Source organism: Phaenicophaeus curvirostris, chromosome Z (assembly GCF_032191515.1).
Source record: "Phaenicophaeus curvirostris isolate KB17595 chromosome Z, BPBGC_Pcur_1.0, whole genome shotgun sequence".
In the NCBI taxonomy this organism is placed as follows: Eukaryota; Metazoa; Chordata; class Aves; order Cuculiformes; family Cuculidae; genus Phaenicophaeus; species Phaenicophaeus curvirostris.
The window spans coordinates 48,564,597-48,586,471 of record NC_091431.1 but is presented as its reverse complement, the minus strand read 5'-3'; the positions used below and the strand labels follow the sequence as shown (position 1 = coordinate 48,586,471).

Genomic DNA, 21,875 nt, shown 5'->3' with positions numbered 1-21,875 from the left:
TCTGCCTGCTAATTCAAATAAAATTACAATTACAGGAGGCCAGCTGTTCTGCCCCTAGGAATAGAGCAGGGCAGGCATGAGGGGAGAAAAAGAAAGAAAACATAAGCTGAATAGTGCGTGCAAACATCTACATTTGCAACAGATTAGTTCTTTTCTAGTATAATCAAAGAACTTTGAGTGAAGATTAGGTTTAATGAAATCATTTCCCTGTTTCATGAAATACTTTATAATTCCTGTTACATGAAGTATTTCTCTGATGTAATAGGGAAACAAACTTTCCTTTCCTTGAGTGGAGCATCTCTCACAAGGAAAGGCTGAGATCTTGGTCTGTTTAGCCTGGACAAGAGAATACTGAGAGGGAATCTTATCAATGCTTATAAATATCTAAGGGGCAGGTGTCAAGAGGATAGGGCCAGACTGTTCTCAACGGTGCCCAGGAAGGAGCAACGGGAACAAACTGGAACACAGGAAGTTCTACCTAAACATAAGGAAGAATTTCTCTTCTGTGAGGGTGACAGAGCACTGGAACAGGTTACCTGGAGAGTTTGTGGAGTCTCCTCCTCTGGAGATACTCAAAACCTGCCTGGATTCGTCCTTGGACATGTTCCTAGGTGAAATTACTTCAGTGGAGGCAGTGGATTAGATGATCTCCAGAGGCCCCTTCCAATCCTAACCATTCGGTGAGTGTGTGATTCCATATGCCACCTCCCTCAAAGAAAACCTTATGAATTTTAATCATTTTAATAGCCAATCAGAGTCATGCTAAAACACCCAATGCTTCAAATATAAATGAAAAGGCAATGATTTTTTTTTTCAATTGGCATGCCTTTTTGGAGAAAAAAAACAAAGAAACAACTCCTGCTCCAAAGCCTTTGGTTTTTTTTTTGCTACTCTTATGATTCTGTAACTAACTAGCATATCGTTCATTTGTCTTTGGCAAAAGTAACTGCAGCATTTGAGAGTCACTACATTCCATTTAAAGAGTACCTGATACAGACAGCATAGGTCTACGACAACACCTACTTATTGCTGTTGCAATGCACATAACAAATAATAACATACTGTAAAAAGAGCTAATTACTCCATATTCAAATAATTCAGTACAGTGTTCTCAGAACACTTACCCTGCAACAGCAGCACAACCATGTTGTTGAAGAACACATTGGATTTACAAATAAAACAATTCAAAACAACTCTGCATAATAAGTAATATCTTTCTTGGTCTTTGTATATGAAACTTCCTGTCTGAATTTCATTCAAGTTCAATAATATATCAAGGTGGCTAGATAAAGGACAAGAAGATATTAACCATGTTAATCCATTTGCATGGATCTGCAAATAACAAATAGTGAGTTGATCTATAAAAAAAGCTATAAATGAGCCTAAGGGTCAATAAACTCTTATTTTACTACTTCATGGCCACTGAACATGTCTCTAGATTTTCTCTCTGTGTTAAAGTTAGCACAGTTAATAACTCCATTAACTTTAGGAAAAGATACATGCCAATGTATAAAGGTCTAAGACTTTAGACAGAAGTCTGTTGCTTATTATAATGAACTGAACTTCCTAAAATTGCTAGCTGGATGCCTACTTTAGTAGTAAAAACTTAATAAATTGTCTTTTTAAGGACATCTTCCAAGTTAGCTGGAAAGCAACTTTCTCAGGGAAGCACAGTGATGATGGGCATCACTAGTGACAAGAAGCATCAACAGAGCAGCCTTCCATTCTAAGGGGAATATTCCAGTTTTAGAAAAACATCAGGCATTGTTTTCAAGGCTTTGTTTCAGTTTCCTTAGAATTAGACTAAATTACTAGACTATAAATCATGTAATTTCAAAATGCTTACATTGAATTTATTTTTCATATACTTTGTACAGAGCATGATGATCAGTTTTCTTTATCATTCCTGATTTTCACTCCTGTCAGTACTGGCTTATCAGAAGAATGGAACTGCCCACAGAGAAAAGCAGCCACTTCTTATCTCCTACGTGATCGTGAAGCTGCTTCTGTCAACTTCCTTCAACAGATCGTTCAACAGCCAGAGATCACTGCTGTTCACATTTATCTATGACCCTGGACTTCAAATTATTTGCATATTGTACTACTTTCCCTTGGACTTATATTGTTATCAGGCAGTTGTCTATGTTTAATTTGTTCTAGGTGGAAAGTATTACCAATTAATTGTACAAAATACGCTACTAAACATTTGGGTGACCCTTACATTCATTATCAATGAATCAACTGTTTGGCCTATATATAAATTAGAACAAAAGATTCTTAGGAGCCTTGCTTCTGTTCAGCTACAAGAATGCTCTTACGGAAGCTCCAAGGTTTCTCAAGGAAAATATACATGCAAAGGCAGGAAGGCCTTAAAATCAGTTTTTCTCTTAAGATTCATGCAGGTTTACACAGTACTGAAGCACATCAAAGTATAAGGAGAGCTTCACTTGAGCACCACACACTTGAATGGATCTGTGGGGACAAAATCAAAAGGCACAGTTTTGAGCAGTGCTTCAAAGATTGCCAGGCATTCCATTGGGTATCGAAACAAATTAGTGCCTAAAGCTAGCACACTCATGGTAGTTGAAACTGGATGATATTGAGCATTGTTACAAATCTTTGACCAAATTTTATTCTTGGACAATGGTTCATCATAGAATAGCCCATGTTGGAATGGATGTCAAACAACCATCTGGTCCAACCTTTTGTGGGAGAGAAGTCATGGTCATCCACAGAAGTACAGCACTTCTAATGTGAATGCTTAATTTTGTCCACCTCAAGTGTACAGTTTTTTTTAAAAAATAAATGCATATATTGTCTTTACAATACGTTTCAGTCAACTCTTATCTCAGAAAGTGCCACAATGTCAAGCAGGTATTTCAGTACAATATATGTCTCAGCACACATATTGGAAGGTGTGCCTTATATACATGCTTATCTGTGGTAGATTCGGCAGTTATGCTGTCAAAGAGAACAGAAGCAAACAAGAAAAAAAGTTGAAAACTGAAAATAGTTGATGATAAATTTTGGAAAAGATTTAGTCTGAAAGAAATGTTCTTCTAGTCGTACATGTGTCAGTATGAACCTTAAAGTAAACTAACCCATAAAGGCATTACAGTATCAGGAAAACTATGCTGCCCCTCCTAGCAATGCTGTTCATTGAAAAAGCGGGTTGTTACTCTGTCTTTTCCACATGCTCCCCTGAAGATTACCAAATGTCCTCTGGAAAAAATTTCAGTTATTTTTGTACTAACATGAGGATATCCTGAAATCAAATTTATGTACTCCCTTGAAATCCACCATCTGCCTGTGGGACACAATCTATGACCTTGCAGTTCTGAATGTCATGTTGTTGACAATGTGCCCAGCCAGAGTAAGGAAAGAGAAGCAGTGGGAACTGTGCAATACTATACAATGAGAAACAAGAGAAAGGATTTATTGTGTTAATTGAGATGAAACTGCTATTTGCCCAAAGTGTAACAATCAGACAGGCCAAGGTACACGTACAGAGACAAAAGAAAAAAAAACTTCCAGCCTTCTTTTCTGCCTATAGGAATAACAGGCCCTTTCAGTGTCCAGAATAGAAGACCAGACTCTGAAGCCCCTGAGGACTCTCCCCTACAGCCTGCCCATGGGTTCACACAGCCCTTTTCAGCTGTCCCGAGTGGTGTTAGTACCTGCCTGAGCTATGCCATAGGAATGCTTGTCTCCAGATTAATCTCTGGCTCTGCTGTCTGGGTGGACCTCAGACGCATGATATAGGTAGCCTCACTCCCTGAAATGAACAGCACTGAAGGACCAGTGCTGTTTAATATCTTCATCTTCTCAGTACCTTCATCAATTATACTGACAGTGAGATTGAGTGCACCCTCAGCAAGTTAGCAGATGACACCAAGCTAAGTGGTGTAGTTGCCCCACCAGAAGGATGGGATGTAATCCAAAGCGACCTGGGCAAGCTGGAGAAGTGAGACTGTGAGAACCTCATGAGGTTCAACATCGCCGAGTGCAAGGTCCTACACTTGGGTAGGGGCAATCCCCAATTGCAGTACACAATCATGGTTGATATGATTGAGAGCTGCTCTGCACAGAAGGACTTCGGGGTGCTGATTGATAAGAAGCTTGACATGAGCCGGCAGTGTGTGCTCACAGCCCAGAAGGCCAACCATATCCTGGGCTGCATCAAAAGAAGTGCGGTCAGCAGGTCAAGGGAGGTGATTCTGCCTTTCTATTCCTCCCTTGTGAGACCTCATCTGGAGTACTGGGTCCAGCTCTGGAATCCTCAGCATAAGAAGGATATGGAGCTGTTGGAACAGGTCCAGAGGAGGGCTACTAAGATAATCAGAGGGCTGAAGCACCTCCCCTATGAGGACAGGCTGAGAGAGTTGGGATTGTTCCAGCTTGGAGAAGAGAAGACTCCAAGGAGTTCTTATAGAAACCTTCCAATACCTGAAGGGGGCCTACAAGAAAGCTGGGAAGGGACTGTTTACAAAGGTTTGCAGTGATAGGACGAGGGACAATGGCTATGAACTGGAGACAGGCAGCTTTAGGCTAGACAAAAGGAAAAATTGCTTCACAGTGAGAGTGGTGAGACACTGGCACAGGTTGCCCAGGGAAGTTGTGGCTGCCCCATCCCTTGAGGTGTTCAAGGCCAGGTTGGATAGGGCCTTGGGCAGCCCGGTCTGGTGGAGATGTCCCTGCCCATGGAAGGGGGTTAGAACTATATAATCTTTAAGGTCACTTCCAACCCAAACTATTCTATAATCCTATGATTCTAAGGGATGTACATTGAAGATGACTTCAGTTCTGATTTTGGCCCTGCTTCCTGGATGGACCCATACTGTTGCCTTGTCTACAGCCTTCTAGCTCAGTCTCCAGCACCACTTCCTGCTGCTCCAGCTGGACCTTGAACCCATCACTTGCCTTGCCTTGCTCTGCCTGCTCCACTTGCCTGCTGCGGGATTGTCCCCTGAACAATGAGGGCACTGTCTGTGCTGTAGCCGCCCTGGGTGCCCGGCTCCTACCACATTGTGCAACAGCCCAATTCTTGCTGCTCCCTGGATATAGTCTGTCACTAGACTTTGCAGTACATTTCATGCACTCTCTCAAGCAAATCCATGCAGCACAAAGATTAAATGTAACAGTAGGGCAGCACAATCCTCAGTTTCTGAGGACAACCTCTGCTCTCCCAAATAGTATCTTCACAGGTGAAAAATTCACTAGGAACATTTTACTATTTTGTACTCATTTAAAAAATTAAGTATTAAATATCAGGCAATCATTGTGAATTACTTTAGGAAACACACAAACCTGAACTCTACCAGTCCATCACTTGTCTCATATTGCATACCTTGTAGTAAGTGAAGCAGAACAGCACTTTGGGCAAAAAGGATTCCATTTTAAAAGGCACATTTTCATTTTTAATTAAATAGTCAAAAGTTTAGCTAGATGAATGCTGACAGTATACACCCTATTGCTTTTTTCCCAGAGATTTCTTAGTCAGGAAACGTATTCAGATGATATTTTTTGTGTCATACTTCACAAGATTAGAGTAAGTCCACGGCAAACCTCTAAAATGAACTCTTAGTCTACCTCTTATCATGACTTATTTTCAATTCATCTATACCTTGCCTACATAGCACAAACAATCATATTTACAAAGGTCAGTTTAACTGCAACTGTTAAACAACTTGTTTTGTAACAAAATTTCACATAGCTGTGTGCTTTGACCTCAGTTGGCCCCCAGTTGTCCATGAAGCTGCTCAACCACTCCTCCTCCATTTTTCACTGACTTTGGTGTCCACATAGCTGTTTCTCCCACATATCCTGACATCTCCCTCTGTGCTGCTGCATTTTTTACCCTTCTTAAATATGTTACCACAGAGAGCTGCTAACATCACTGATTGGCTCAGCTTTGGCTAGTGGTGGGTCCGTCTAGGAGCCAGCTGGAACTGGCTCTGTTTGACATGAAGGCAGCTTCTGTTATCTTCTCAAAGAAGACACTCCTGCAGCTACCCTGCTACCAAAACCTTGCCACACAAACCCAAAACAGTAGCAAGTACAGGCTGAGGTTGTAACAGTGTTCTTCCTTGGTCAAAATATATTTACAACCCTGTTAGCTGGCTAAACTGAATGCACAGAGAAAACGATGCAATTGCTAAAGAATGGTCCTTTATACTGTTGGAGGTTTAATACTATATGTATTCTATCCAAAGAGTTACTGAGGTTACAAACTGTTACTTCAAGAAAAAGAAAACAAAATCAACAAATCATATCTACAGGGATGGAGCCTGCAACATTTCTGGAAAAACTGAAGCAATTTTCATGACTGACAGACAATTGTTTAGTAGCATAAAAAGAAAGTCACTAAGTTTGTGGAGGGAATTTAGTGAAAAAAAAACAATGTCAAATATTTGCCTAGGGTTCAGATGCATTTGACAGCATTTAAGTTTTGGGAAATTCACATTTGTATTCCAGTCATGAATATATTAACTATTTGGGACTTCAAACAGTAGATTTTTTATTTACTACAAGCCAAACTCTTACCCTCTCTTCCATGAAATATCCTTAGTCTGTTACTATTGTATATCACAGCATGAAGGTGTTTTTCTGAGAAAAAAAATGAGAGTCCAAAACATGATTTGTATTATGAATTGTTTTAGGCATCTGCTAGACTATACTCAGCTTGCTCTCAACCTTCACTCTCCTTAGGAAAGAGCCTGGTTATGATATGAGACAATCCTCAAACAGCTGTAAGTCTTTCCCTTACAAGGAATCCCTACATTGTTTACACTCTGGCATCCATGTTTCTTAACTGTACGCTCATCATGAGTAATCTCTGGGATGCCATAACTAAGTGATCCTCAGATAACCTGCTTGAGAAATAATTATCTTTTTTTAGTATTGTTCGACTCAAGACTATACTATTTGCAAAAAAACGAGTGAAAAATAAAATAGCACAACTTTTCTTAATAGACTAAAAGTAACTTTCCAGCATTTACCAGGTATCTCAACCACTGACATTCCTGTTTTGTTAGACAATACACAAACATACATTAAAACTGCTGGTCCCACCTCAGAACATGTACATTCACACGATAAGGAAAGTCATCTACAAACAGAGCAAACAGAGGTCAAAGTGGTGAGTGTTCCTTCTGACTAAAGATGAAAACCTGCAGCCATTGTATTACTTATCAACTTACTACAATGCTGTTGTATTACCTGTGGTTCCTTATTGTGTTGGCTAGGATCCTTTTCATAACTCTCTGCGTAGATTCGGAGAGTAGCTCTCACGTGGCTAGATGCACTCATCCTGAAGATGAGCCTGGAAGCATCTGAAAAAATAATCCGCAACCCCTATGGGAGAATAAGGAGCAGCATATATAATAGGTAAGACGGCAGTACTTCCACAAATCACAGTTCACTGCATTAAAACAAAAAATAAAAAGAAGAGTAATTTGGATATAATTTCTCTTTGCCTGTAACTTTGGACAACTCATTACTTTTTCCGCCCACTCTAAAGACTAGAAATTATCTTGCGTGTTCTTTCTCACTCCTCTTAGCAAGAACTCTCTTAGTGCTATTTTTATTTTCTTCAGCTGATTTGTTCTTGTTCTGTGTGACAGAGCACAAAATCAATGGCCTAAGAAATGGCTGTAATATCAGCAAGGATCAGTGGCCAAAGAAATAGCTATGGGATCTGAGGATCAAAAAAGAAGTTGTCAGCAGTGAATACAAACAACAGAATCAGTTGCTACCCCTCCCAGACCATGCATCAACACCTTATGACAAGGATTTCAGTAAGAATCTGTAGTACAATTTGGGAAAAGTAACTTAAAGTGCTAATTAATTTCAAGCACACTACTTAACACACATTAACTGTGTGTAGAATAAAAATGCTTTATTATTAACCGTGAATTTGCTCTCTGCTCCCATCTTCAGCTCTTTTTTTCTTTCCTCCTCACCCTTTCATACTGCATATACAAGCACTTTCTTCTACATTACACAGACCACATACTTAGATCCACAGTTGACATACTTTCTGTACAGTAATGAGATTAAGGGAAAGGGTCTAAATTACACTGTTAAACAGTTGTAGTGTTTCAGTACTCTACTCTTCAATTCTGCACTAACATGTAGTCTAAATGGTACCCTTAGGCTAAGAGCCACCAATGTTAGGCCACTGGACTTTATATTCCCCTGTTAGTCCTGATGTTGTCAAATGCTAGTGCATAAATTGAGATCTTTGCTACTTTTGTTTAAGGTGAAGTAAAACATTAAAAAATAAGAGAAGACAATTAAGAGAGAAACATTTTATTCTTCCAGTTTTATCAGCATCTTGACAAGACTCTGATGCTAGCAACAAAGTGCTCCAACATTCTAAACAGTAAGTAGAAACCTTCATTTCCTCAGGTCTTTGGCAAAACATCTTGGGCACCACGTCTGGTTGATAATTACAGAATCACAGAATGGTTTGGGTTGGACCCTTAGAGGTCTATTTCAACCTCCCTGCAATAAGCAGGGATATCTCCACCTAGATCAGGTTCCTCGGAGACCAGTCCAACCTAATCTGTTGCCAAGGATGGGGTATTCACCACCTGTCTGGGCAACCTGGTCCAGTATTTCACCAACCTCATTGTAAAAATTTCTTCCTTGTACCTCATCTAAATCTATCGTCTTTTATTTAAACTCCCTCCTGTCCTATCACCACAGCCCCTAGTAAAAAGTCTGTCCCCAGCATTTTTTATAAGAAAGGTCACAACAAGGTCTCCCCCTGAACCTTCTCTTCTCCAGGCTGAACAACCCCAGCTCTCTCAGCCTTTCTTCATGGGAGAGGTGTTCCAGCCCTCTGATTGTTTTTGTTGCCCTGCTCTGGACCCACTTCAACAAGTCAATGTCTTCCTCATGTAATGCCCATTAACACTAGAAAACATACAACAGGAAAATATTCCACATGGATAAAGGGCTGGATTAGATGGCCTAAGAGATATTTTCCATCTCTAACTTTGGCAATGATATTACATATTAATTTTAACATATACTGGCAACATAAATTTATCTAGTAGTTTCAGTATGGACAGAATAAGTGACAAACAGAAACAGTTCACATTCAGAGGACTGAGATTTAGTGCCTGCTTTTCCAATAGTTGCTACTAAGCCAACTTTTTAATGAGATGGTTAAATTGATGCTGATGGGAGTTTTGCCATTAATTTTAATGCAGTCAGTCTGTTACGACCTGATCTTGTGGGCAAGTGTTTCTCTCTTGCTGTTTCTTGCTCATTGCTTGGTTGTAACACTCAAATTTATGGCAGTGAAAAAGTATTGAATAGTTTTGCAGTTCTGGGTATAGTTTGTTTTGAATGGTTGTCAAACCCACAACCAGTAGTTTAAAGTATGGAGCATCAATGTCAATCAGCTTTAAAAGTGAAGGAAGGAGACTAATGTATCTACACAAGATGAGAACATAATCATCAAAGCACATAAGTGTCTTCAATTCCAAAGACTACATTATATATGTTCCTGCCAGACCTCACAGTTCCCACAATGACACGAACAGCAAGACCACCTGAGTACTCCTGCACATAAGCCATGTTTATCTGGCAGTGATAGCAGTAACATTGATACTTGGCTTAGCACATCTGCAACATCACCACTCATTAAATTATTGTCTTTGGAATAAAAAGAATTTATAAGCACTCCCCACAACTCTTCCCACAACCTGATGATGCAAAAACATTCCACCAAACTACAGCATCTGTAGCCAACTTGATGTTGCAGTTAATGGCACGTAGGACGTTCATACCATGTAGAGAGTACCATGTATAGTTGTTATTTTCTTAATTTTGCATTTCTCAGGGACACACACAGCTGACAGTATTGATTTTTACACACATGTGATGACAGCTCATATTTGTCTGTAAGACTGCCATACAACTGAAAATACTCAGCAAAAGAGAATTACAGAGACACAGTGGCTGTACTCTGAAACAGTAGTCCTAAGTGCCAGAAGAAATCATATGCTAGGGAAACCTTGTTCTTCAAAGCTGGACTGTCAAAGTCAACCTTTAAAGCCACAAATTTGCACTTGGAGTATTTGGTTTAACTAATATTTCAGAGAGCCCAGCAGCAAAAAATCTGACTTTTAACTCTTCCGTGGAAAGAGTGATTTAAGCACTAGCAAAGCTCTTCACCCAGGGATGAATTAAATTTTTATAAATTTATATATTTATATAATATATTTATATATTAAATTTTTATATTCCTCACTGTTTCCTGGAAATCATACCTAAAATCTGTAAGTTACAAACATTTGTTAAAGTCAAAAAACCCAGCCAAAAGGTTACCAAATAAATACAAGAAAGCATTGCCTGGAGAATACCCTGTGATGCTGTATCTTTTGGAAAGATGATATCAAACAAGTTTTCCTGACTTGTTACAGAATACCTCGTCTAACACATAAAATTTAATTTTTTTTTTGGTCAGCAAGGTCAAAGCAAGCTGGTGTAACTGCAAGCAGCCTACTTACTGTTTGTCATGATAGCATTTTTTTTGTGTAACAGAAAATCTGTTAATTTAGGGCCACATATTTGCTATGTATTACATAGAAGTCATGAGCTCCATGAAATATAAAATTTTGTATGCAGAAGTCAGAAACTGACTCAAGAGGAAAAGAAGGAAGAGTAGCATACTGAAAACTCCACAGGACATAATAACTTACAGTTCTACCAAAATAGGACATACTATTTGTCACTAACAAGAATAATGTTTTCTTATGGGAACAGATTTTTTTTTTTTCAGGGACAAAGCAGATGAAAATGTTCAGTACAGTTCCCACACTGAACATCTGCAGATACTTATTTTGAGTACATCAGGCCTGATAATTGATATTAATGAGCTGTGTGGAAACTATGAAACAAAATTTTGCTCCACAGTTAACCCACTGACTTTGAAGCTGATGTGAATGAGATGGAGCTTCACAGGGATTTCTGACTTTTACATTACAATTCAGTTAAACAGCCTGCTGATCTATTAGTATCTATAAAGCCCTCAGAAAACTAAACCTACTATATTTTCTACTATGTAGTTTGGTTTCCAGTGGTTTGAGATTTTTTTTCAGATAGCAATTTCATAGTTGCATAAATAATAATAAAGTAGTGTAATAAGTTAGCATGAAGAAGAGTAAGTAGTGAACTTAAAGCAAAATGTCTTAGGATTTCAAAAATCATTATTAAAGTATAATGTCAGTGAGTAATACCAGCAGAAAATCTGGCCTAGCAGCAATATATTAGACACAGAGACATATATATAAATTAGGAGTACGTAAAATGGCTATACTTTTATTTCAAAATACTGTGACTATTAAAACTTCTATTTCCTGCCCTGAAGACTTTTGAGCGTCCTCTAGGCAGGCCACACTCACTACTCTGACAGGAAATATCTTATTGCTCATACCCAACTGAAATGACATTGCGAACAAAGAAGAATTTTTGCCTTATCTCTGGAGAGTTCTCTGAAATAACTTTTTTTCCCAGCTTTTCCAATGCCTGTTTCCTGATTCTTGTTCAAACTGAAATGCAAAATAAAACAAGACTACATGCAAAGCCCTTTGCATTCCAAATCTAATGAAGGAGCAAGATGACATTAACAAATGTTTAACAACAGCTCCAGAGCTTTTTTTTTTTCTGTGAATCTCAGAATGTAAGAACTCTTCATTACAGAGCTTGAAGTTAACTACTATAACGGGTAACTCGTAATTCAATTTTACACAAAAATGCACCTGGCCCCAGTTCTGGCTTTCAGGATCCTCAGGAGCAGTATTTGTACATATTCTCATGTGCAAAGGGTAGCGCAGTAGGATTTAAAAATAAACAGTCTTAAGGAAGAGCAGAACATTGAATTTAACTTTATGCCTTACAAATAATTGTGATAAACAATATTAATGAGTTTCAACAGTCAGAATGGATTACAAGCTACAGTCTGGGTCAATTGTTCACTGCCTACTTTGTTGTTACTGTGCTCCTTTTCTGAATCTGCTGTTTATTAATATTGATTAATTATCACGTAGCCAGCTCCTCACTCACAAGACATAGTGCAGTTACACTGAACAGAAATGTCTCTACCTTATCTACAGGGGAGCAAAACTTTGAACATAGTTGGAAAATCTGCATGAAGCTCACAACAGCCAGAAAGAGACATCTGCATTTACAAGAGGAGAAAACAACCCGAGGAAAACGGCAGCAGTGAAATCTTGCTGCATTTGCATGGATCAATGTCCCCTCTTATTTTATTGTGCTTATCTCATAGAAGTCCCAGAGAGGCTGCAGAAGTAAAGAGTTAAGAAAGTGTCCTTGCCAAAATAAAAACTAGTTGAAATGTACTCTCAATAAATACGTGCTTCTCCCTATGAAAAGACACACCTTCTGGTTTTATGGGCTCACTCCATCTGAAAACAGACTAATGGGAGTTATTTCTCTGTTTGAGTTACATGGTGATATGATCAGCAATTATATATGCCAGTTTTGGACAAGGGCTTTGGATAAAAATTAAGGGAAAGAAAAGTGCACTAAAAACTCACAAGCTGTTTTTCAAAACTACAAGGGTCACAAGTCTGCTGTGTCTGTAACTTTCCAGTGCCTGCAATTTTCCAGTGAACCTGGATATGACAATATCCTCATATCTTGTTTCAGCAGTAATACGCACAAATAGAGTAACTCAGTGGCAGGTGGGCTGCTTATATTATCTGGCTGCAATGATGAATGGAAACTATAAAGACTCTGAGCAGAACGGCATGACAATAGTTTTAATGGCTTGTAATACCATTTGCTGGGGTCTGGTCAGGTCAAGTAGTTTACAAATCAGAGAAACCAGCAAAATAAAAACAAACAGCAGAAAATCGGAATACATTCTAATATGTCATACCTCTTATCCAAGATGTTTGAATGTAAATTTACACCTGGCAAAAGTACATGGATAGGTTTGAGCACATCATGAACTTCAAAACAATGAAGGCTCAGTTTGAACTGCAGCTCTTGACAGCTAAGGAATCTCATTATGGACACAGATCAGAAGGAACACAGAACCAGTCATTTGGCTAGAGAAGTCAAACATGCCCACTAAAGTCTTCTTCATGCTAATGGCTACAACAGATAATGTGCCTTAATTACACAAACTACGTGAGTCACTGAGTGCAAGAAAATTTTAACTTTTTTGGTAATGTATATCAAATGGAGATTTCAGACAGAAAAAAAGAAAAAGGAAAGACTGTCTTTCTCCACGACACTTTGCATTGCTCAGGAAAGCAAAACCTCCATGTACTGGCATTGCTGTCAATAGTGACTGAATCCTCTCCTACATTCTTTGTCTCTACTGCCTCCAGTTATGCACAGCAAGTGCAAACTAAACTAGAGGTGGATTATCTTATCTAGACTGAGCTATTCAGAAGTAGGAAATGCGGTATCTATTAGAGCAAAGAAAATACCATCCTAAAAATAAATGGAGAGACTTCCCAGCTGAATGTTAGAAACAACACTATTAGAGGCAATATGACAGTTACAAAACTGCTACTCCATCACTACAGTCATACCTGTCTTTTGGTCACAGTGCCATCCACAGGATCTATGTACTCAAAGCTGTCTGTTCTTTCCACACTGTAGATATTGTTACCCACAGCAAACTGCTGATGGCTAAACGATTTGTCAGTGATCAAAGCTTCCAGGTCTCTCATTATGAAATATGCTGTTCTGGGCTCCAGTGCTTCATAATCAAACCTTGCACATACATAGAAAAAGTAGAACCAAGTAGTAAGTCCGTTACAGCCGAGAAAACACTTATGCTTTCACAGAACTCAATATACTCACAATTAGATATGTACCACTTACTTCAAAAATCAGAGATGGACCAATGAAGTACTCATAGCAAGTTAAACCAGCACATGCATGCAAGTCCTGTGCAATATGATCATTATGTGTGTGTACCACAGTTCTATACTGGTCACCTGACTCTAAGTCAACAGAAATCATTTAGAAAATTCAGTTTCTAAAGTAGCACAGAAAACCTCATGGGTACACAGCTAGTTTCCTGAGATTAAGGACAGTGCAGTGTTCAACAGCCATGTGAAACAGAGAAAACTTTGCCACAAGTTTTGAAGAACAGATGTGTGCAAAAGACACTATGGATATGTAAAATCCTCTGGATTAAGTCTATTCAGAGAGAGAGGCAGAAGCTAAGAAAGTCTCACTCTTTTGAGACCTAAATAAAAATGAGTAAATGATCAGATCTTTGGAAGAGTTCTACTGAATTAAAAATAGGCATAGTTCCAGTTCACATTAAAAGCTATCACACAGAAGCACATACAGAAACAAATGCAGCAATTCTTGCTGAGATTTTGATTTTTTCAATACCATATAATGACCTATGCATAAAGATTCCACAAGTAAATAATCTAAATCTTTCTGCCATTTGGTATCTGAAAATTCAATCACTCCTATACTAGAAGTGACACACACACATACATTTAGTAAATCAATAACTTCTGCTGCCACTTACTCATCTGAAATAAACTCTTTACAATAAGTTGCAATGTGTGGAAGATTTTCTTTCTGTGGACACAGCAAATGCACACCTAAATGCAGCTGAGAACAGTTAAACAAGCCATGGTTGTAGCAGAATTGTCCTATCAACTACATAAGTTCCTGAGCCTTTTCCAAACTTTTCTCACCTGCAGTAGTAGTGTCGGCCAAATTTTGCCCAGTGATCTCTGACAATCTCCTCCACACTCTGCTTTCGAGCTGCTAAGATTGAAAGCCAAACTAGCACAGCCCATAGTCCATCTTTCTCTCGAAGGTGATCAGATCCTAAAGAGACATAGGCAAAGCACATTATTTGGTATCACTGCAAATCAGAAAACAAGGTGAAGAGGCTGGGCAAATGTCTCATTTGCCTTCGCATGTCACCTAACAGTAATAAACAGTACTAACCTCAGCAACTCTGATATCTTCCAAATCGCCAACCAGAACTGACATTTAAAATGTGTTTTATTTATATATGTCAAAGTCCATACTCCTAAGGTTAAATAAAAAGATGTACACATACTTGAAGAGAAATGGTAGTAGTAAAAAAACACTTCCAGTCATGATACTTGTTCACTGACATATAGGGTGTTTTCAGACCTTTAGCACTGTTTCTCAGAACTGGGCTACATGTGCTAACCTCTGGCCATGAACCAGAATGTTCTCAGTTATGTGAGTCAAGTTCAACAGCATCTCCTCATCTCTGCAGATGTTCATCTGTCTATTTTCCTATTCCACAAAAAACTAAGATATCCACAGTGTCCATGACATTCCATAAGGACAAAATACAAGACCCTAGAAAAAACACTTCTGGAAAAAACCCACCCAAATTAGAGAACAGTACTTTCTTCCCCCTTTCTATAGTTCCCTATACCTTTCCATAGTAAAGATGTTTGGATGCTCCAACCTGAATACCTTCCTAAGTTTATACTTATGAAGGGAAAAATTGGTCTCACAATGGAGACTAAGAACACTGTTGGAATGCCCCACCATACTTAGCACATACTCTCAGATATGACAGGCACAAGTTCAAGTCCATTATCTGAACTCAAAAGAGCACAGGCTTGATCTTGTATTTTCCATGTCCAAAGCAAAAATGCCAGCTCAGAGTAACAGGCTGCTCTGCAATGGATGTGTAATGTATCTGATTTCCATGACATTTATTCTGCCTGTTAAAATCAGAGTGTATCAGTCTGCAGGAGAGTTTCAATAAAATCAGTATTTTCTAACAGAAGACTTTCATGGGAAGTTTCTTGGTCAGATCAGCAAGTGACTTCTCCTTTGGAATAATTCACAACAAGATTTTGTGGCAATACATATCTAACCCAGACAACCAAAAAATCACACAGAAGCATGCATAAGAATTAACACAAAGATCCAAGATACCTGACACTCAGGAGACACTGATGATGAATACATACACTAACAGACTAAATAAACTTGAAGAAATAGTAAATATGTGGCCATTGCTCTGGCATAATGATACTAGATGTGGCTGAAGTTTATTAGCTGCAACTTCATCATTTTCTGTCTGGCCACACACTATTGAAACCCTGAGTACAAAGCAAGTGCAGTAATTCACAAGTTTTATTTCCTCCACAAATTACTTAACAATCAAGGAGACAACCAGTTGGACTACCTGTGTAAGAAGATATTTAGCACAATTCTTGCGAAGAAACATATAAGTCTTAGGCCGAACACCTGCCTTAAGAAATATCCTCCTTACTCAAACAGAAAAACCCTATGGCAGCAAGAGTGCTTTGCAATGAAGTGGTTTTACATAAGAACCTGCAAGGTCTACACAGTCATCTGTCAGAACAACTGTTTTGCTACTGGCAGAAGACATCGTTCCCAAAATATAAATTGATGCACTTAAAGCTGTTAAGCCTGTGAAAAACTGCCAACAGAAAATTAAAGATATACAAAAAAACCAGCAAAATGTGCAGAGAGGCACTGTGATTCCTACACAGTTCAGTTTTGACGTCCATATTTCAGTTACTGCTGTTGCCTTGTACTTGCAGTCTCTCTTCTTGGGAGAAACCAACAGTCATGGTAGAAGCTGACACTCATACACATTTCTTTAGAGCCCACTGTCTTGGGCCTGCTACAGCTCGGCCTGCCACTTACCCTTGTTGTGTTATGTTCATCCCTGTGGGCACAGGCCTTTAGCACCTTGAATCTAACACTAACCAAGCTAGCTACCACAGAGTTAACTAAATACAAATTACTATTTCAGCACAATATTAGAGTTGTATAGAAATGATTACTGAAGACTTGTGAAAAGGAAAGACTTACATGAAGATTATGTTTGTGTTTATGAGTTAGGTAATGCAGAAAACAGGTATATCGAATACTGTACGCAGATTTAAGACCTGAGTCAGATGGTGATGTTCCTTTGCATTTGCAAAGTAGTTATCAGAATGGTAAGAATACTTCCTTTCTGCCACTTTTTATATGCAACAAGGGCAGTCTTCTACTACCACAGCCAGAGCTTTGGGCTGGTCCTTGAGGAGATAGTGTAGGAAAAGGGACAGCTCACTCTGTTCCCTGCTCCAGAGTTCCAAGTGCTGTGAAAGCATGGACAGCCAATTAATTGGAAGAAAATGGGCAGGGTTATTTATGAGGTCTCAGAGCTTTTGCAAACAGCTTCAGATAATAAAGGAAAACAAACGTCCCTCCACAGAAAGTCAGCCATTCAGACAATCAGGTCCTCACCTTTCCTACTCATTCTAATAACACAGTAGATCAGCTCAAGGATGTCTTCCACAGAAACATCAGCAGTCTGGTCTACATATAATGAAGTCAGCTTACTCACGGGCAAAGCAGACAGCATGGTCACAGTCACTGTCACTGTAGCCAAGAGTTTGTTCCCAGACAATGATGCAGTTTTCTATCACTGCCACCACCACCAAAACGAAGAACTGGAACAGAGCTCTCACTTCCCACCAGTGTCCATCACTCCTCTCGCAGAAGCACAAAAACTTGTCAGCTCACCACTGGGGCTGGGGGCTCCCTGGGGGCTGGGAGTACTGGGGGTTCCCCTGGCATGGCAAGGAAGGGCCAAGGACCCATGGGCTACCCCACTGCCCCAGCCAGGAGCAGGACAGCTGGGGGTACCAGGTCAGCCCCATTCCTGGACATCAGCCACTTCCACAAGGACAAGGATGGGCTGAGGCCAGTGCTGCAGTGCTGCTGGGGCACAGGGTGGCAGTCTCAGGGGTGGACAAGGAGTCCTGATCTATGGGCAGCGTGGGAGATCACTGAGGGGCTGTGCAGGGCCCTTGTAACAGCAAGCTCACCATGGACGTTCCTTTCTTTCTTAACCTGCCTTCCTTTCTTTCAAGCCATTCATCTTTAGCACTGAAAAATTCACCTAAAATGTCATCCCCATTGCTGATATTACCAGCAACTTAGACAGCTTAAGTGTCTCAAAAGAAACCAGCAAGAAGTGGAGACATGGTATTGAGCTAAACACCTCAGCAACTTGTTCTGGTGTAGGCAATCTGTTACATAACACACTGCAGACTGCAGGCCAATAAATCATACAGTGAAAAGCACAGAAGAAACTAGTCTGAACTGAAAACCGAAGAAGAGATGCATTTTGATTTAACAAACACCTTGAGTATGTTTCATTGAATCAAAATAGTTCAGTGAAACACAGACAGAAGATTTTTTTGAAAGTTCTCTGTTGTGCTGTGAGTTTTGTTCTGGCACAGGTTAAGCTCATAAACCTCTAAGAAGAGCGATGGGTCTACACATGTATCATTCTTCTGATCCATTTAGCAGCTTTGGCACGTGCTGTGTCCTTGTGTGCCCTTCAGAAAGACATACAGATCGTTGCTTCTCAGGGAAGAGAAAGCAACGGACAAAAGTAATTCAGAGGCAAAAGTCTGGATGATAAAGCTGGAAACAACTGAAGTGTTCTATAATCCGAAGTCACCAATTAAAAATGCTAGCCTGATGTGGGTACAGGGACAATAATTCTGTGTGCCCAAGAAGTGTCTCATTATTCATAACAGAAGGAAAATTGACAACTGGGATTTCTCAGAACTTGTTTATTCCACCTCTTATTTCACCAGCATATGCATCAATGGGGTTACTATATGCACATATGTTGTTCTATTTATTGCCCTTCTTCCTTTTAGCAAATTAAAATCCATTACCCCAACTCTGTTAGCCAACTCTATTTTTCACCAACCGTTGTTTGTAGGTGCCTTTGCTTTCCCTCTTTAACCTATTCCTACTGCCCAGCTCACACAGCAGAAACTCTACGGAGGGAGCTTCTGCTGTCTCAGTTCAGCTAACACCATTTTTCTTTATTTTTTAGATCCAGTATCTGGTGCTATGGATTTGCGGAGGCAGAGCTGCCCTGTACAAAGAGATCAAGTAAAATATGCCTCACAACTACGCATTCCTGAGACTGCAATAGTAATAGCCCTTCTGGCTTGCTGAGGGCTCTCAGCAACCTCAGAACAATTCTCAGATATGCTTTTAATTGAAATATCCAAAGCATCAATAAACTCCAGACTCTGTTTGAGGAGCTGAAGTAGAAAGTGACAACAGAACACAGGAGTCAACAAGCATTTTTCTGATTATCCTATTATATTTAATTTGTCACCAGTAAAGGAAATAATAACTGCAACTACTTCCACAACTTAATTTTAAGTTTATTTGTCACATATTTCTTCATATAACAGTAGCAAAAGTTATTTTTCACTACTGCAATAGTCAATTGCTATGGCCGGACCTAGAGTAAACACTCTGGAAAAAGCTCTGAGAGCATGTTCCCATTCATAAAGAAGTACTCAGCTTAAATAGACGTAAACCAAAGTAAATTCTTGAGAAGAAGTAGCCTTAGAAACAAAGTAGGATCATGCAAAAAAGTTCATACTATAATTTTCCTAATATTGGCAAGATGTTGGGCATGCAGGATGTCTTTTACATGTCTAACTTATTTTGTATCTGAGATTTCCAATTCTGACAGAGACAGTGAGCCCTGTGGGTCACACACATGAATAAAATGCAATGGCTTTTCCCAAAATTAGTAAACTATGTCTAGTGTAGCGCATTCTGTAAATGTGATTTTTAAAAAAACTGAGTGAAGAGGCTGTACAAATTCATGGTAAATCATTTTGTCTGCACACACTTTGAGTCATACAAATTTATCATCCAGCAATCTGAAACTTGATTATATTATCAGCAAATGGAGATTTAGGGGCATTCTGATCTGCCTCTCTATTAGTTAATGAGATTAGCTTCTCTAAATTGTTAATGAGATTATTTTAGATTTGTGTTACTGTAACAGATACCATACAACAGCTCTTTTAAAGCTTTCATTCACTTCAGCAGCAGCAAATTTTTATATTCTCCACTGGTTCTTCTTTCACATAATCTTGCAGGAGAAGGCGGCTTATGTTAATGGCATCTGGAAATTCGGAGATGAAGCATGCAAATTTATGAAAGATGTAGTAATTACTAAAGTGGCTTAAACTGCACAAGGATAACTCAGCCACACAGCTCACCTAATCCTGATTAATAGTTTGCTGATGAAATTTAGAAACTAATTGCTGCTGATGATGCCCGTCTCTGAACTGTGTCCTGGGCATTAGTCATACAGCCAGAAAGCTACTAACCTCATCTGACAAGCTCCCCACACTGCTACAAAAATGGAAGAAGTTTTTAAAGCACTGGTTGAGTTCCAAGATTAGCTGCCAGAAAACAAGTCTGGGAAACACAGCCCTATGGGATGTTTTCAAAATCTTTTGTCCTTTTATAGCAGAAAATTTGCTTTTATTTATTTGCCAGAGCAAAATCCCTTATGTTATAAAACCAAGGCTCTGTATTATTTGGAAATCCCAGCTGGGCTGGATTACCTGGGTACACAACCAATTGGTCTCCAGTGCTGCTCAGCTACTTTGATGAAAGAATGTGGGTCTGTAAAACCCCTAAAACCCCCTTCTCTTGCACAGAACAGCAAGTTTCCCACTCTGAACAGCTATTTTAAATATTCCACACTGAAAACTAAAGTATCGTGCTTCATTTCCCTAAATAGATATGATTGAGGGGAAAGCTGTAAAATTGATTCAAATGCCTAATACTGGCAGAAACCTGTGAGGGTCACACAGCTTAGGACATAACTGAGAGATACGCAATAAGGTAAATATTAATTACTGAAAACAGCTCACATTGCTAAAGTACTGGTCATCTACAGACCTGATTGTGCCTTACAAATAAACCTCCTGGCATATCAGGTATTTTCAGACAGCTGCATTGAATTGAAAGATGATAAGGAAACTGAGGCAGGGAGAAAAACAAACTTTAGGCATCATAGCTGCACAGTTGCCCTCTAGGCACTGTCATGATTCATTTACATAGCTACTACATAGGCACTGAGGAATTTAAACCCAGTGCTCAAGTTGTCTGGATGCCCACGGTGACTGAGGATTCAGATTAGCTTTTAGATGGCACTGGTTTAAACAGGAGGTCAAGAGGCTTTGTGCAATGAAGTCCTGCAGGTACAACAAAGTTCATATGACCAAAACATACTAGGATGCACCAATTAAATATTGCTGCAGAGCACCACTCTATGCTGGCCAGCAATACATGCCTCAAGCACCCTTAGAACTCACTAAAGACAGAATTAACTATAGAATAGGAGAACCAGATTAAGACAGGAATACAGAGTGCTAGGAACACAGAGGTTGGTCTGAGGTCAGGAGACAGAAGCTGCAAAATCAGGAGAGGTTATAGTAGAAAGTGCAATTGTTTTAGGACCCTATAGAAGAATACAAGCGAAGGAAAGAAGTTAAGTGCAAGAATAGAGAGAAGTTAGAGGAATTATCTACCCTACCTAGAACAAACTCCAGAGGCCCTTGCTTGGCCTCTGTGTGATACCTGTCCCTCTTTCCCAACTTCAACAACCATCTAGTACTCAGAGTACTAAAGCTAGGCCAACAGACTACAATGCCCTCGGTGTTTCAGTAGATAAAGCCTCAAAACTGTTTCTCTTTATTCCTACATAACTGCCCACCAATGCTTAGCACAGATTGCTTAGCAAGACTTGAACAAAACTTTTCAATGTGCCACAAAATTTCATGTTTGGCTTTTTTGGTAACTGCATCATAGAATTTTAATGACGAGTCTCCTCAAAGCAGACAAGCTTTCTATTACAAAAACAAAGAGTCTTCCCTTCTTCCTGAGACAGAAAGCATTTACAAGAGTTGTACTCAGCACCACCAGACGAAGATGTCTTAGGAGCCTTATTTCTCAAGCAGAACAGGCTTGAGGCAGTGGTTTGTCATGGCATACGG

The 21,875-nt window shown here is 39.4% G+C and overlaps 1 protein-coding gene across 2 annotated transcripts in view; it reads right to left on the bottom strand.

Moving 5' to 3' along the window:
* The window catches only part of PGM5 (phosphoglucomutase 5), a 75,563-nt gene that overhangs the window by 9,593 nt on the left and 44,095 nt on the right, over positions 1-21,875 (bottom strand). For both annotated transcript variants that reach the window (XM_069879893.1, XM_069879892.1), the window contains exons 8-10: positions 14,715-14,850; positions 13,581-13,764; positions 7,219-7,353 (exon numbers count right to left, since the gene is read on the bottom strand). In XM_069879893.1, coding sequence (XP_069735994.1) covers positions 7,219-7,353; positions 13,581-13,764; positions 14,715-14,850 — 455 coding nt within the window. The remainder of the gene's footprint in view (positions 1-7,218; positions 7,354-13,580; positions 13,765-14,714; positions 14,851-21,875) is intronic.